The sequence below is a fragment of the Mustelus asterias genome, chromosome 1, assembly GCF_964213995.1.
Source record: "Mustelus asterias chromosome 1, sMusAst1.hap1.1, whole genome shotgun sequence".
Lineage (NCBI taxonomy): Eukaryota > Metazoa > Chordata > Chondrichthyes > Carcharhiniformes > Triakidae > Mustelus > Mustelus asterias.
In genome coordinates, this window is record NC_135801.1 from 62,387,727 (window position 1) to 62,405,879 (window position 18,153).

General features: G+C 41.8%; 1 protein-coding gene across 2 annotated transcripts in view; it reads left to right on the forward strand.

Annotated features, from left to right (window-relative positions):
• The window catches only part of afap1 (actin filament associated protein 1), a 218,449-nt gene that overhangs the window by 87,483 nt on the left and 112,813 nt on the right, over window positions 1-18,153 (forward strand). For both annotated transcript variants that reach the window (XM_078213248.1, XM_078213258.1), the window contains exon 2: window positions 17,295-17,423. In XM_078213248.1, coding sequence (XP_078069374.1) covers window positions 17,295-17,423 — 129 coding nt within the window. The remainder of the gene's footprint in view (window positions 1-17,294; window positions 17,424-18,153) is intronic.

The following is an 18,153-nucleotide window of genomic DNA, read 5'->3' on the forward strand; positions in this document are numbered from 1 at the left end:
GACTGTGTATTAGTGACAGCTAAGAACACCAGAGAATTTTCACCTCAAAATTTCCACCACATCCTCTGGATTCCATGGGAGGACCAGCAAACAAGCGTTGGTGTCCATCGTGAAGGCAGGTCCAAAAGCATTCACAAAACTCCTGCAAAGTCAACTTTGATGGGCTGGTCACTGCATTCACAGGCTGAAAAATGTCTTCCCTGCCATGCCATGTTCACTCAACTCTCAAATGGCTAGTGTTCCAAGGGAAAGCAACAAAAACACTTTACAGACAGTCTGAAGCTCTTCTGGCAGAGTGGCAGCATTGACCTTAATAACTGAAAGCTTGCTATCAATCACTCAGAATGGCAACATCCTGTCCATCAAGCTGCATCACGCTTCAAGTCCCGTCAATTTGTGGGATGTTCTTCTCCTAAGATCTAAGATTTGTTGAAAGTCAGCATGCTAAGTCACAAGAAGATGGCAGAAACTGGGTCTCTGAGTAAACATCATAGAGTCATCCTTGAGTCAAGGGACAGCCAACAACAACAATGCTGCTGTGATATCCTGGAGATATGTCCAGCAGAACCCTTGAAAAGATAGAGACAAAGATATGACCTTGACTGCAATGCATGGCCATCAGGTCATCTCGGGAGGACATCTGATTCCAGGAGATTGTTGATGACCTGCTGTGAGAACCTGAGCCTCCTGGGATACTGTTTCTCTGACATGTTGGGGAAGTTCACTCTTGGACAGTATACCCTGTGCTGGTGGTATCACCTTTTGGGATGGAGCTCTGTGCTCAATCCCTGTATCCTGTGGAACAGAATGTGGCTGCAAAGATTGCAGCTCCAGGTGGTGTTGGACAGATGTTCAGACGGCTGCTGTACTGGTTGCTTCAATGCTGCAGTGAAGTCTGACGGTAAGGAAGATGAAACCATGTGAAAGTAACTCCAAGAAATTGCAATTGACTCTGAAACTGGTGATTTCAGCTGTTGGAAGTAATCCTGAAGCCCTGCTTTTCACTGCGGAAAACCACAAGCTTGCAATTTCAGTCTTTGAAGTTTTCCCAGCACAACAATTTCAGTAAACAGTCTTACCATTTCCCCTCTCACTCCCTTCTCCCTCCCCCTCCAGCAGTGTACTTGCCACCAACACTCCGCCGAGATGCAGAAAGATTGTGGAACCTGTGTACTGGCTGCTAAAACCAGAATGCTGGTTGAAAACAGATCGAATGGCGTCTTTTCAACCGTTGGGAAACTAATTCAAATATTCAGTGGCTTTCTGCTCGCCTCTGACCTGCCAAGCCAAGCATTCAAGTGGGCACAATAATGTCCAGTTTCTAAACTGATGCCACTTTTCGGCGATTTGGGCAGCACAATGGCACAGTTGTTAGCATTGCTGCCTCATAGCGCCAGGGACCCAGGTTCGATAGCAGCCTCGGGTGACTGTGTGAAGTTTGCACATTCTCCCTGCGTCTGTGGGTTTCCTCCCACACTCCAAAGGTGTGCTGGTTAGGTTAATTGGCCTGCTAAATTTCCCTCCAGTGTCAGGGGGAATTAGCAGGGTAAATTTGTGGGGTTGCGAAGATGGGTGGGATTGTCGTTGGCGCAAGCTTGATGGGCCAAATGGCCTCGTGCTGTACTGTAGGGATTTTATGATTCTATGATTTCACCCCCACATCTGTGCCTGCCTTTCTTTGACTGTTAAAACTACCCCCAGTGTTTCAGGTTGATGATCTTTTGTCAGAGAGTGGAGGTGAGGATGCTGGTAGCAAGAGTGCTGGGGATGTCAAGTTGGTAAAAATGAGATCGTAAAGGTTACAATTTAAACATTCCACTCACATTGATTATATTGTGAAAGGTAGATTTAAAGACTAGGCTCAAATTGTAACAAAGTGTTCATGAAAACTCCCAGATGAAAGTTGAAAAATTAAAGGAACATTCCTGAATGTAGACTTATGAAAAACATTTGGCCTTTTACCCTGTTAAAGATAACATTTTTCTCTCCCTGCCATTCCAGGATATTATCGTGGCTGCTTATGAAAGGCATCAGTAGGTTTTCCTGTTGGAATGTGTTTCCCCAGGTTTCTAATAGCCGATGTACAAAATAAATGAGCACACATCAAGGAGAGCTGCTTAATATAATGGCTTAGATTATATGGGTTCATAAGTTTTCAGAGCAAAAATAACAGTAATAGGAGCCTCATACTTTCTGAAAACGATGGTGCCTGTACAAAGGAATGAACACGTAACTTTTCAGACATTCTGACCAATTTTTCATCGAAACTAACATAATGAAGTTGTCGGGCTGGATTTTCACGGAATTTTGGAGGCTCCATGGACCATTAACAATGACAGGCTGTTTAAAGTTTTTTTATATGTGTCACAAGTAGACTTACATTAACACTGTAATGAAGTTACTGTGAAAATCCCCTAGTCGCCACATTCCGGCGCCTGTTCAGGTACATTGAGGGAGAATTTAGCATGGCGAATGCACCTAACCAGCATGTCTTTCAGACTGTGGGAAGAAACCGGAGCACCCGGAGGAGGCCCACACGGACACGGAGAACGTGCAGACTCCACACAGTCAGTGACCCAAGCCGGGAATCGAACCCGGGGCCTAGCACCGTGAGGCAGCAGTGCTAACCACTGTGCCACCGTGCCACCCCAGGCAGGGCCCGGATTTGAAAGTGCCACGCAATGCCGAGAAAATTCTGGGTGAAATTTTATGATACTTACTCTGACAGGCTCTGATGAGAAAACTGAGATGCAGCTCCCCAGCTGCACAGCTGGCGTTTCTCGCCAGAGAAGCGCTGGCAGATGGGATTAGATGAGAGTTCAGGTGTTTCTAATGTGTCAGTGTGGAATCGATGGGCCAAAGGACCTCTTCTGCGCTGTATGATTCTATGATAATGCAGCACTCAGAGTAAAAAAAATGCTTCAGTCGTCTCTGACGCCATTCTGCTGGTGGGGCGGCGCCTGACAGAGCTGGCAATTCCAGCAAAGGGTGCAAAGAAACATGTCCCCAACCCCCACAGATAAGGGAGCCCCTCCCCCCTACACATGCACAAGGGGAATCCGCACCCCGCCCCCCCACCCCAGATATGAACATCCCCCTGAACACGGATAAGGGCAAACCCCAACCCCCCCACCACCACAAACAAGTGGAACGGCCACCAAAATGACCTCCCCTGCAGTACCCCCCCTCCCCCAATACCATCCCCTGGCACTGCCCCCTGGGAAGAAGAACTGACCACAGAAAGTGTTTTTTTTTACTTTTCAAATAATGTTTGGGCAAAGCCAGACCATAAGACAGTTAACACTAAATTCATATTGGAGCTATCATATTGATTGTTAGGAAATTTATATCTACATGCTTCCTGACTGAATAGATCAACTCCTGCTGGGATATGTTTCCAAGTCTTTTTGTAGGCCCCTGACACTGCACTCAAATGGACATTCTCCGTCATCAAATAGTGAGCAATTCCTGGCTATTTAGCTGTGGATAGCATCACTATTAAACTGATGCTTTCATTTCATAAACTCACTTGGATGTAATTTCCAACAGGACCAAGGGAGAATAAACAAGATGGAACGTTGTGTCTGCTTTTTCCTGTCTTTTTAAAGCAGCGGCACTGAGGCCAATTGCTGAAGTAGCTGAGCTGTATTAACTCAGCACAGATGGAAAACTGAACCAGGAGCCTTGTGATCTGAATGACTTAATACCACGCTGCATCACACAATGCATATACCCACAGAGGGACATGGAGAACAGTTGCTGGGAAATTTAATGTAGTGTTTACTGTATTGCAATCCCTTGTGGGATAACTTTATAAAACAAAGTTTTTTCCACATGATATGATCACTAATGCAATTCACATCCTTTGTGTGTGTGTGTGTATGAACTCCAATGAAATTCTTCCCCGCGAACCCTTCAGTGATGACAGTGCCCCTTTAAAGTTTGCACTGGATTTGGTATCAAGTCAGAAAAGAAACTCTCTGGGCCAGAGAACGGTCAAGTTTGAGCTTTACAAATGTAATATGAAATATGAAAGCATATAGCGCTTACAATATTCTAATGCCATTGTTTACCACTGATGGAGACCCAAGATTAAGAAACAGCCATTTTAGAACACAAGATTTTTGTTGCCTGTGAACAAAATATGAGGGATCCAGTTTACGCGTTCAGTATTCGTCAGCTGTTTAATTGTAGATTATTTTGAAACATGGTATAAGGCCAAAGAAACTTTGTTTTAATGCAGAACAAACATTATTCTAACTCCCCAGTGAACACATAGTATTCCTATCCTTTTGAGACATAGCAGAATACAAAACCAGCCCTTCCCAACTATGATCCTATGATTATGTATGTTCAGGATTTTTAGGAATATAGTACTCTGGGAGCTCACTGAGGTTAAGCAAGGACCCAGAAGATTTGTTCTCTTTGTTTAAATTCTGTGGTTTGTAAATTTCAGGAACAATGTGTTACTATGATAATATCTTTGGCTGGATATCAGTTTTCTTTCCAAACAGAATTGAGAGTAATTGTCAGCAAACATATTGTTCTTCTCCATAGGAACACTTCATAAACAACTCCAATTCATGGTCACATTCCACCAATGTGCTAAACACATTTGAACCTAGTCCCCATTAACATTTCCCCCAGTCTTTTTTGGATTGTGGGAATGATTTATTTAAATGTGTGGCCTGCTTAAATATTTTAAATGTTTTGCAAAGGTACATGCACTTGTTAACTTTGGACCCATTCTGTGCTGAGCCATGTGGGGATTTTAGGGTTGCTGCGTAGTTACACAGCTCGCAGGGAATATTGGTTCCCATTCAATTAAGCACTGAAAACTGTCAGATATAGCACTCACCCTCTCTCATCAGAAGTAACTTCCATTTATACATAATAATACATATTAAACTTCCATTTATACATATTTACACATCTTGTTAAACTTCCTTCCCCTTTTTCCCACCCTCATTGCTGAAATAAGTGTGAGAAGCTTATAGGCGTCTGTCACTAAGATCACGAACATTTGATGAGCTGCTTCTGTCACAATCCTCCCTTCTACTAACCTACCATGCCAAAATCCCTTAATGTTCCCCTTTTCCCTACTCCTGAGCTTGCATCTTTGTCCAGTTTCTCTCCTATCTCCGTTCATGTCCTCTCTGAGCTCATCTTGTCCATGAGATTCACCTTCTGATCCCTTGACCAATTCTCATATCAGCCAATATTGGTAATGGTTCTCTTTCTTCAGGTGTTGTCCCTCTCTCCTTTACACCTGCTGTTATCATCCCTTTCCTCATAAAACCCATCATTGATCCCACCATCCTTGCAAACTACTGTCCCATTTCCAACCTCTCCTACCTGTCCCAAATCCTTGGACATGTTGTCATCTCCCATATCCCTGCCCATTTTTCCAGGAACTCCGCGTATTTGATGCCCATGTCCTAACTCCCACAACCATGCCCCTCCCTACCTCTGTAATCTCCTCCTGCCATAAAATCCTCTGAGTTATCTGCACTTCTCAAATTCTGACCTTTTGAGTGTCCCTGATTTTAATTGCTCCTCTATTGGTGTCTGCACCTTCAGTTGCCCAAGACCTAAGCTCTGGAATTCCCTCCCTATATGTCTACACCTCACTAGCTTATTTTCCTTCTTTAAGACACTCCTTAAAGCCTACAACTTTGACCAAGCTTTTGATCATCAGTCCTCATATCACCTTACATGGATTGGTGCCATTGTTTTATAATTTGATTGCTTTCCACATTAAAGACAAGGAGAACATCTCACTCTTCGATGTGCCATGGGATCTCTTACATCTACTTAGAGGGTAGGCATTGAAGGATATGAGAGTCAATTTTTCAGATCCTTGATTCTGGGGACACCTGCACTTCCCTAGGTAACGTAGACCAAAAAAAGGGAGTGGAGATCCATATTGTTGGTTTTTCCTCCCTTTTATCTTGCCATAGGATTTTCAGCAGTTTCCCAAGGCTGGGAAACTTGGCCTGCACATGTAGTAGGTGCAGCAATGCAAATACTGAACATGTCCAGGCCAGGATATTACAACCCCTCCTGCCCAGCAGCATATTACAGTCCTGCCAAAGCCAATGGCAATTAAATGGCCCACTGTATCTGCCAGTGGGAGGCATGACATGCTATAACAGGGCCATAAAATCCTGGCCCAGGTTCCTGCCTCATCTTCCAATACACCCCAAAATATATGGCACTGTAACTTGATCCCCAGATCCCTCCTTGACTGGAGGCTCCACAATGGTCCTGGGGAACAAACTAAAGTCTATAAACTAGGCTGGCCTTTTGTTCTAACTTTTCAGCAATCATAGAGATCAAAGTTAACCTGGGCCAGGATTTTCCAGCCTCACTGTGGTGGGACCCACTGCAAAGGATGCAGCAGGCCAGCCAAAAGTCCATTGACCTTCAGCGGGATGAGAGGATCCCAGCAGCAGACGGGGCTGGAAAATCCTGGCCCAGAGCATTCTGGACAGAAAGTTTCAATAATGGAGCTTCTCTGCAAAGCTGCGCCCCATTCCCATCCCTTTCCAAGTGCAGGCCATGCCAGACAGTGGACCTCAACTGGGGTTGCTCTGGGACCATGCTAATGGCTGGCGAGAGGAGAATCTGGTTTTTGATTTGATTGCAAATTGTCACATGGAAACCCTAATTCAGTCAACCCTCCCCATTCTGCTGCCACTGTTAGATCTGTTCACTTAAGTTATGTGCCTTGAGATTGTAATTCACTGAAGCAATATAAAGTATAAAAAATGTTGCTAAAGAATAAATGGGGAAAGTTAAAGTATTCAACGGCTCCAGCATGTTTTAAATGGAAGAAAAATGGTGATTTAACCTTGATTTTTCAAACTGTCAAGTACATTTCTGTAATGGTAAAAACATACCTTTTACAAAGTTAATTTCTTCCTCCCACGTCTATTACCTCACTAGGCCACCCACAATAGTGGACAACCAGTCTACCCCAGGACTGAAAGATGCACTTGAGTCAGCTTTTAGGGATCATATTCTTGGCACTCAGTCGCTTTCCCAATGGGATTCAATTTTTCAACAGATATGATAGTGATTTCTAACATGAAAGTAACGTGGCAACTTTTTAAAAAGCAAGTCACTAGCAGCAGAGGTTATTCTGAGTTCCACTCTGAGGCCCATATACTGAGCAAGGGCTCTGTTTAAAACATGACATTATTAGAAATATGGAGCCTGCAGTTTATTTTGATTACTCAGTGGTTACAAAAAACAGTTGTAGGAATTCAGTTGAAAAATGGGGAGGCCACCTGACTATGTGCCAGTAATAATGCTGCTGCAGGAATTTTACTTTATTTTGTTTTGTTTTGCTAAGTCCGGAAACCAGCCTCTTTCAATGTGGAGGAAATAAAGGGTTCTATTTAATTTTTTAAGATGCTGCAAGGTATTTTTCAACCCTCCAAATAGGAAGCTTAATCTTGATTGGCAAGATGTGTTCTTCTTTCTTTTCCACTTTTCTTTCCGTGCCTCTGCTAGAGACAGTGATCTAATTTTAAAGCAGTTTGCAGGTTTACTCTGGCCGACTGGGTTTCCCAGGCCATGGGAAACCCAACAGCTGAAAAGGCAAAGACGGCTTCAGGGAGAAGCCAAGCATTTTTTAAGCTTGAGTGGAGTGTTTTCCCCGGGCCCCACGTTCTCCTCTAGTCAGATGCACCAGTTCAAAGACCTCTGGAGTCTGAGATTGAACCCCCTCCCCCCCACCCCCCCACCCTCATCACAAGCCCTCCACACTGGCCTGGTGGATCAGACCTATCTGCTTCAAATGCTCTGCGCCCAACTGGAAGCTAAGCTTGTCAATCAGGCTGAAAGCAGCTGGGAATATAACAGGACCCTAGAGTTCTGGGTTTCCGAATCACCATTCACACTCCTCAATCCCGCCAATATTGTAATTCACCCCAGTAAACAGATTTTATAATGTGTAATCAAGTGCTTTTAGTTATTTGACGGTGATCAGCCATACTGCCCTGATGTCATGAAAGACTCAATATATAAATGTAATTTCAAGGCCAGTAAAGCCTGGAAAGCAGTTTGCACGACAGGAGTTGTATTTTGAACTTGATGAAGCTTTATTTAGGTGTTTTATTTATTCTACTTTTGCTGTTTAAAATTTTTCATTGCACATAAAAAATGTGATGGTGGTATTACCTATCAAATTGCACATTAAACACACAGGTTTCACCCTCCAGACTTGTTTAGGATTCTGCAGAACAGCCTTGAAATTGTTCTCTATGCTGGATGGAAACGTGTGGGCCAGCAAGTTGGGGATTCAGTTGCAGCCTGCGATTCCTGTTGGGTTCCAACCGGCTCTGGAACTGCTGTTTGATGGTTTAAAGTGCTGTGTTCTATTATGCCTAAGTGTCACAAGAAAATGAGTTTATAGCTTTGAAGTTCTCACCTGTCAGGATTCTACAGGGTAGATGCACTGAGATTCTGACAGTAAGTCCAGTACAATGGGAACTCATTCAAGGATGTCCTGACACCGGCATAAGTGTAGGAGGATGACAAACAACAGCTGAAAATTGCAGATGTGCAATTTAGAAATGCCATGATGCCACCCATCACATTTATAAGAATAGGAACAGCAATCCGGCAATGGCTCTCGAGGCTGAATTTTTAAGGAGGAGGCAGTCACAGAGCAATCCATTTCAAAATGACTTGCAAACAACCACACGCACCGGCATTGTAGAGTCTGTGGTCATCAAGATCCACAATCACCGCCTTCTTGAAGGTAATTAGGGATGGGTAATCAAAATGCTGGCCTGGTGATGCCCATGTTCCATGAAAGAATATAAAATAAAAATTACCTGGGTTTTGTTCCTCTGGGTCTTTCCAGACCATTCCAATGGGGCTATTATTGAGGTAGATCGGAAAGGTCAAAATGCATTTATTACATCTAAACTATCTTGTCCATCTGATGCTCAGTTCTTCACATACCATATATTGTTATTTTGTATTGGACTTCTACAGTATGGTAACCAATGGCCAACAAATGTTCAACACAATAAATGGAATGAGGGCAAAATTTTCTACTATTATGTACTTTGTGAATGCTAGCAACTTAAGTTGGACAGTACTGTCCTTCACTGTTTCTGATTTGTTTCATCTTCATCTCTTTTTTACTACTGACCAATATTTGGTCTGAGAGAACACTGATATGTTTTAGATATTTTGCAGACCAAAGCGTCACTGGCTTGCATCCATGTCATCCCTTGGGCCACTGTTACTCAAAAGGGATTTTAAAAAATTTGATTGTGGACATGGTATGTGACCACCAAAACATAGCCATGCAGACTAACTCTCTTTCCCAAAAGCTCTCACAATACAATCATTTCAAGGCAGTCATCTGTGCAAATTTTGTTTGCAGGAGAATGATGAACAATGACAATGTGGAATCTCAGGGTTAATGCACTAACCATTAACTGAAATAGAGCACTGATGCAAGGAAGCACATGCTAGTTAGAATGAACAAACGTGCTTCTCTATCTTGCATTACGCCATATCTGCATTAGAAAAACAATGTTAATTCTAACGAGTCAGTGTGATTTCTAGTCAACATCTAAGCTTTATAAACCAGGAATGTTCCACATTTGAACTTTGACCCATACTGAGTTAACTGATCTATACGCGTCTATAAGCACATCTGAAAAATCAGGGAAAATCTTACAATGAAACTGACCCCACTCCTAATTATCAACTGCCCCATAGCTCACAGCCTGGATAAAGATCTCCACAGCCAGTTCAATGACCAGGATAGGAATGCCATGACAGAGTATGGGAGTGAAAATGTCATTGAGAAATTAGCAATTACACTAGAGTAATAGAGAATAATATATACATTTTACCAATTCCATACATTTTTCAACAAGTGTTACAAATGCTTAATTTCTATCTACCAGGTAATTACATCTAAATTATCTTGTTCAACCAATGCTCAGTTCTTAAAATACCATATACTGTAACCTTTTACTGGACAGCTACAGTATTGTAATCAATGGCCAACAAATGTTCAACACAATAAATGGAATGAGGGCAAAATTTTCTATTATGTACTTTGTGAATGTTGGCAGCTTAAGCTGGACAATAATGTATTTCACTGTTTCTGATTTGTTTCAGATGTACCCTGTTGCTCCAACTAAGCAATTTCCTTTTGGAAAGATTAAATATGTTGGCTGATCGCAAGTTCCCATTAACAGCCTTCAGGTTTCTGATGGCCCTGGTTCTTTCTGAATTGAGAGGACTCTAGGAGCTGACTGGTGTTGTCAGCTATCTATCCCCACATATGGAGCACAGAGCACCTCTTGGGATGAAAGACAGGGAAGGAACACATGTCCCACATGCATGTCTTTTCTTCCCTTGTCCCTGAAGTCCTTGCCTTGTAAAATTAACTTTCCTCTTTCTACAATGCTCAATTCTACAGTTATTTATTGAGCCAATGTCAGCCTTTGTGGATTCGTTACCATGTCAGATAGTTCCTAAATGCAGTTCACAACTGATCCAAGAGCGTTTGGGACAGGTAGCCCACATTTTAGTTCACAGACGGGAAAGTGTAAAACTGTGAATAAACCAGTAAGAGGGACGTTTTGTCTTGCTTTTTTTTCTTAATCCCAGATTTAATTTTCTTCGACACTTTTCCAAACATTTAATTTGCTCCATCTCCTCCTGCATATTTCAATCATCACAAACAGAAGGCCATAACATCAGTTTAACCTTAAGTTCCTGAGACAAACAGCAATGTCTCTATTACTTAAACTGAGGATCATTTAACTCAGCATGGTTCAAGGATGAAATGTGGAACATTCCTGTTTGTATAGGCAATAGATCAGCGATAGGCAATCTAGGCTAGTCAGTGGGCCACATGGGTGGCCCTCCTTCATCTCAGGGGCCGCAATGTTGAAATCAGGCTTGTTCACTAAGCATGACCCCATGAATAAGATTGAATACATGCTGAATATTTCATAACGAGCTATAGAAAATACTTAATCATTCATATATTAATAGAACTGTCATCAACTTCAAATGGTAAAAACAAAATAAATATTTACGCTTTGGAAGCAGAAGGAGTGCACGGTTCTCACAGTCAATGGTGTGTGCAATCAGCAAGTATCTCACTTCACTTGCCCTTGCTTTACATGAGTACCACTTCGGTATTTAAAAAACTACGCAGATGGAAATCAGCAGAGCATGGCAATCCTGCATGTAGACTGTGGTCTATAAAATATTTTGTGGGCAGCACTCAGAACCCAGGTGGGCTGCAGGTTACCCACTCTGGCTTAGATGTTGTCTAGGTAATCTCAGTGACTCGTTAGAAGCCAAAAAATCTTTGCTTTGACAAAGGGTCATCTGGACTCAAAATGTCAGCTCTTTTCTCTCCTTACAGATGCTGCCAGACCTGCTGAGATTTTCCAACATTTTCCCTTTTGGTTTCAGATTCCAGCATCCGCAGTAATTTGCTTTTATTTTGACCCATTAGAAGAATTCACTTTGTTTTCCCAATGTAGATGTAGTGTGCTGTTATAGGATTGAAACATTTTGGAGACAATCATTTTATAATGACTCAATGTGTTTCTCTATCCAGTTGAGAGCAGAGAGAACACACGGTGCAAGCAGGTTGTGTTCCTGCTAGCAACAGCCTAGCTAACTGACTTTACCTATTCTCATTATTCATGGCACAACAACATTTTAAGTGCTCTATGAAATAAAAATAATATAATTAGCTCCAACACATATTCATGTCAGATAATTGTGAAGCAAGCTCACCAATCCCCCCCCCCGCCCCCCCCTTCCTTCGAAGCTGTAGTTGAAGATGCAGTTTGAACAAGTTAACAAAATAACCTTCTTTTCCAGGTGACCCATATCTGATTCAGGCCATGAAAATAATGCAAGTCTCTTTTTCCTAAAACACAGTAAAGGACATTTCCAGCAAAATTAGTATGAGGTGTTTATTGATTACCAAGACAGACTTGCAAATTACATTTGTAAGGGAAACCAACTTCTATTAACACATTAACCATTTTTCTTTTAGCTGCTTTTTCACATTTTAATCAACTTTACACTTTGCTTAAAAACTCAACATTTAAATGCAACATTTTCCCCAAATTTTGTTTTGCTCCAGTCTTGTAATTGTAGTTTTTCATGCTTTTTGTTGGGTGGAGCCTGATGCAACTCATGGTTACAAGTGCAAATGTTGTGTTTTGAATGCATTTGACAGCAAAGTGAGGGTTTATTGTGAAGCAACAATTTGAATTGAAGTTCTCTGGGTTAGGCCAGCTTCTTTGTGAAAACCGTCTGCTGTCTGAGGGACTGCAGCTTGACCCAATGTCTAAACACAATGATTTGGTTATCATCTTGACATGTAGTGAGATTCCAGATGGTTTTGATTCCAAATGTACTTTCTGATTCAACTCCCAAAGGGATTGGAGTACAACATTAATCAAAAGACATTTGTCACATTTTGGGACCTTTTTAAACCCTTTTTATTGACAAAGAATTTGGGGAAAATGTTGCATTTAAATATTGGGTTTTTAAAGCAAAGCATGAAGTTGATTAAAATGTGAAAAAGCAGCTAGAAGAAAAACAGTTAATGTGTTAATAGAGGTTGGTTTCCCTTATGAGTGTGATTTGCAAGTCTGTCTTGGTAATCAATAAACACCTCACACTAATTTTGCTGGAAGTGTCCTTTACAGTTAACATTCAGTAGGGGTTGGCAAGAATAGATTCTCCCCTTGGATCAGTCAGTCAGGTTTTAAACAGAAAATTGTGAGGGCAGGCTTGGAAACCAGTGCAAAAGGTTAGTTAACCAGTTATTTGTTTCAATTGCATATGCTAATTCCCGGACATCAGGAAGGGTAATATATGCTGCATTATTATTCTTCTTTGGCAGTCCCTCAGGGTTGAGATTGGCTTGCTTCCACACTGGGGAGGTGGCTGAATAGTCCAAACATGGAGCCGCAGACCATGCCACAAGCTTGGCAGATGGTGTTTGATGAGGTGGGTGGGTGGGAGGGACGCTCTGAATTCTGCACTCTCCGCTGTTTATGCTTAGCCTCCGCGTGCTCCCAGTGACGCTCGAGGTGATTGGAGCTTTCGTGGATGCTTCTTCTCCAGTTTGTACGGTCTAAAGCAAGCAATTCCCATGTGTCAATGGGGATGTTGCATTTATTTAGGGAGGCTAGCAGAGTGTCATTGTAGCATTTCCTCTGCCCTCTTTGTAATCGCTTGCCATAACTGAGCTCAAAATAGAGCACTTGTTTTGGGAGTCTCGTGTTCGGGCATGCGGACAGTGTGGCCCACGCATCTCAGCTGGTTGAGCATGACCAGTGCCTCGAAGCTGGGGATATCACCCTGGGAGAGGATGCTCACATTGATATGCCTATCCTGCCAGTGGATTTGCAGGATTTTTACACAAAGCCAGATTACACAAATGGAAATAAACTCACCTTATCTTTTCTGTTACTATATATGTTCATACCACTTAATGATTTGTACTTTTGTTCAGAAGTATTTTCACAGTCCATCTATAAAGGGATTGCAAGGCACATGTATGAAATACACAAACATTGAGATCAGATCACAAGAGGATACTATTGCTGATCAGTAATAATGCTGTGTCAGAATGGATCACTGCACCTTCACTGTTTTAGTGGAAATTCATTGAAATGTTGCATGCAACAACTTTGTGTAGCACCAATATATATGTTTTGCATTTTTTAAATAGAAAGAAAAACATACTTTATTAAGATGCTTGCTCCCAAGAACCAAATCCCTCTGTCTCAATGTAAAGATTCAAAAAAAGCAGCGTGAAAAGGAAGATGCAGATGAGTTTTAATGAATTTTTATTTTAGCCAATACATTGCTGGCAGGGAAAACATTAGTTTGGCAGGGCAGTAGAAATGACGCCACTCTGTGCGGGGCAGATTTGTGCAAGCACTGCAGGAGAGGACAGTTAGAGCCAATGTTTTTTATTATTAAATATTTTATTACTCCAATTCCCCAGAGTTTGGGTCGTGCAATCAGTAACAAAATAACCTTTCCATTTTAGTTGGTAGATATAAATTTGTTAGACTATGAATTATTCTCACCATAAGTTGCCATTATTCACAATCACTAAGGATTTAATTTATTAGTCACAAATAGGCTTACATTAACACTGAAACAAAGTTATTATAGAATCATAGAATCCCTACAGTGCAGAAGGAGGCCATTCGGCCCATCGAGCCTGCACTGACAACAATCCCACCCAGACCCTATCCTCATAACCCCAGGTATTTACCCTACTAATCCCCCTAACCTACACTCTAATCCCCCTAACCTACACATCTTGAGACACTAAGAGCAATTTAACATGGCCAATCAACCTAACCCACACATCTTTGGACTTAGGGAGGAAACCAGAGCACCCGGAGGAAACCCACACAGACACGAGGTGAATGTGCAAACACCACACAGACAGTCACCCAAGGCTGGAATTGAACCGGGCCCCTGGCGCTGTGAGGCAGCAGTGCTAACCACTGTGCCACCCCTATTCAGTACTTGGACATCTGTGAATGAAAAATGAGGCTGGCCTGGTTAATTAGTCTTCCATGAACATATTAGAGTGTTTTTTCAAGATTTGTGAAGTGTTTCCAAATAGTCTGCATTAGATCACTCATGATGCTGCACCGCATTCCAAAAAGATCATACTGTAAAACTGGTAAATTCACAGTGCAATGTTACTGAAACAGTTTTACATGAGTGAACTTGTTTTCGAATTCCTTTCAGAAAATGTGTTAAAAATGTGTTGTAGCTCAAGAGAATGACATACAAGTGGTGGGCAAACTTCGTTTCATTGCAATAAATTCCAGAAGCTCTAGCACAAAAATAATTTTTTATCTTACGCCTCAAATTTCCTCGTGGTTTACTCACAGTGGGCTGGATTTTCCAGTTTCTAGTGGGGTGAGGGAGACACAATTGGAAGTGCATAGTTCACCAACTCCCATGTCTGCCCTTTTTAGCGCAGTGAATTAGGCACAGGCAAGCGAATTAGTGTTGGGAAGTGCCCAACTGGGTGTATAGTGTGGGGCATCTGGTGGGAGATGGATTAGCACATGAATTGGAGGTTGGTCACAGCCACCCATTTAAAGGCTCCCTCATTCTCTTATATGTAATGTCAGCCTAAAAACAATGAAGAAATAATGTTACTAACAGCCAAACACAGTCACATTCAGCAGCCGACTCTGTTGCTTTTTGCAACCAAGGTCCTATTTATAGGCATCTTCATTCCCCTCTGCATTCGGTCCTCATACCTGGTGTGAATCACTCCCAATGTTCTTCCTGTGTGACTGCCAATAAATGGAGTCGGCGATTTAAAATTGCAGTCGGTGTTTCTGAAACAAGCTCAATAGCCTGTATGTTGTTTTTTTCAAAATGGGGGGTGTGCTTCTAATTCCTGCTTGCCTTCATTAATTCGGAAATTGGTAGGATGATGTTGGACTGCTGACCCAACAGCATCATGCCATATTTTACATAAGCACAGGAAAGTAGCCCAGTTGATTTGTGGCCCTAAAATCCAGCCCATTATCCTTGAGAATAAAACACACATAAACAATAATTTGTGAAACTTGTTAAAAATCTGCTCTGTACAAAAAAGCGTTATGACAAAGGATAAAAAAACACCAATTAGCCTGAAAAATAGTCTCTCTCCTCTTTCCCATTGGTGAATCTGTTCCTCATCTTTCATTCTTCGCTAATCACTGTTCTCCTAGTTGCTTGATCATTGCCAACTGCTCTGGTATGGATCCTTCATGTCTCACCCTGAGTCTGACCTGCCAGTGTGTTCGCCTCCAAAGCATCACCAACATGGAAGAGGCCATAAAGCAGATTCAGAACATAAAACATGGCAACTTAAAAATGCTTAACGGCATTGGCCTTACTGTTGATGAGGTGCAAATGAGACCTTGAACTGTACCAGTTAGAAGAAGCCACTAGCTGCAGCTGCATCTTCGTAGAGTTTAACTTCACAACGACAACTGCCTCAGATAATCTTGTCTATTACACAATTGGAAATCTGTGTACAGAAATACAAGGCAGATATAGGCCTTGAAGATATTGAAGCATCAGCACATAACTCCACGGAAATACAATTGTTTTCAACACATAAAGACCATGGCCAGAATTTTCTGCCCGCAGCTGGGATTCTCTGGTCCCACTGCTGTGAATGGAGTTTGAGCGAGCGTCAAATTTTCTGTTCTAGCTGGCAGTAGTAGCAGAGCATGCGAGACTGGAGAATTCTGGTCCCTTTTATTTTCTTTGCCTCTCCCTTTTTGCAATCCCTATATCTCATTTCTATCTAATGCTTATCGATTCGGTGAAGGCTGTGGGATAGAAGAAAAAAGCAGACTCCTGGAACTTGCAGAGTCTGAAGTTAGTGAAGCAGCAGCAAGGAGAAGGGTGTGTACCTTGCAACAATAACAGGAGAGAGCCAGAACATTGCAGCAACAGAAGAAGGTGGACATCTTAAAACCTCAAAGCACTGAGGGGATGGGCTTGGCCTGAAGTGATTTGATCTACAGAGGCAGTGCCTTGTCTTTTTGCCAGCATATTTTAACTTCTGTCTGAATTTTTAAAGGAACCTTACCAAATCATAAATTTACATTTTAAATTTTAAAATTTGTGGGAAAAGTGACACATTTGACAGGGTGCTCATCCTTAAGGGTATTATGGAGATGTTTTATATGGTTTCTCTACTGGAGGAGGATTATGAACAATTTACCTTGCATCTGATTTAATGATCTGCATATTACCTAGACAGAATACTAATATATTAATGCTTTCAGTAAAATACACCTTGCCATTTCATTCAATTGGTGTAATTTGTTCATACATGCTTGTCAAGACAAATGGAAATTGATGGCAGTTTCTGGGACTGGAACAAATTACTTAACAGCATGTGGTACTGTGATTTTAGTAACTGAACAATATGGAAATGTCACAGCATTAAAGGTAAATTCACTAATCACAAAGTTCCAGGTTTCTTATCCAATACTCTACATAAGGAGTGATCCATGTGAGGAGCAGGCTTCATTTCAGGTGCACAACACATTATTTTTCACTTATTATAATTAATGGGCAGAAACTCAAAGCTAATTCACAATTTCCTAAAATATGTTTCATGGGGTGCCATTTTCCACAGGAAATGCTGGATTGTAAAATCACTTTGACACTATGTGATGGTTAGTGGATTATTGTGAACTGATCATTGTTCTTTGCTCTTTCAGTGATGGAGGAATTGATCGTGGAATTGCATCTATTTCTGGAACTTCTTGACCATGAATACCTAACTACATCAGCCAGAGAGAAAAAGACTGCGGTTTGCAACATCTTAAGGAGGATCAAGTCAGTACCTAGTAAGTAACACAGCCATCCTCAGTTAATCAATTAAATTTCAGAAGAATTAAACAGTTCACCAAGGTCCCCAAAATCCTAGATGTTCTCATCAGCATGATGATGATGGATCTGTGAGTGGGGCCAACATTTGAGGGGGAAGTTAGGATTTGGGCAGAAATTCCGATTCTACCCCTTACTGATGTTCTAGTAGGGAGTAGGTGAAAGCAAACCTGCTTCCTTCACCCCTCCCCCAATCTTCTTAGGTACCCGAGAGTTCAACGTAATATGTCATTAGAAGACCTCTACCATATCTACACTGACTGAAGGCTGGCATAGTTTCCAGGGAGGCTTTTGTAATAAACTGCCTTAATTAAGTTTATCAATTATAGAGGGATGTTTAGTTTATTTGGGGAGGATAATGTACCTTCTGCATCCAGGGCAGATCCATCAGAACTTCAACCCTGCATAGTGAATTTAGAATACTTCACAAAACTAACATTACCACAGAATAACAATTAGTTGTTATCTGCTGGTTACAGATATTGCTAAAATGTCCCAGGTCTTATGCTAGCCAGTTAGAGTGATCCTGCCACTTGTCCACTGCAGAATTTAATGCTCATTCCCCTCTTAATGCTCTGCCCCTTTCCTGCCTCCGTCCCAATTAAGTCCAGGATGAGAAGGCTTGTTGATAGCTTTCCTGCCCCAAAGCCAACTGAGGTCCTTACATGAGCAATTAATGCGCACTTAAGG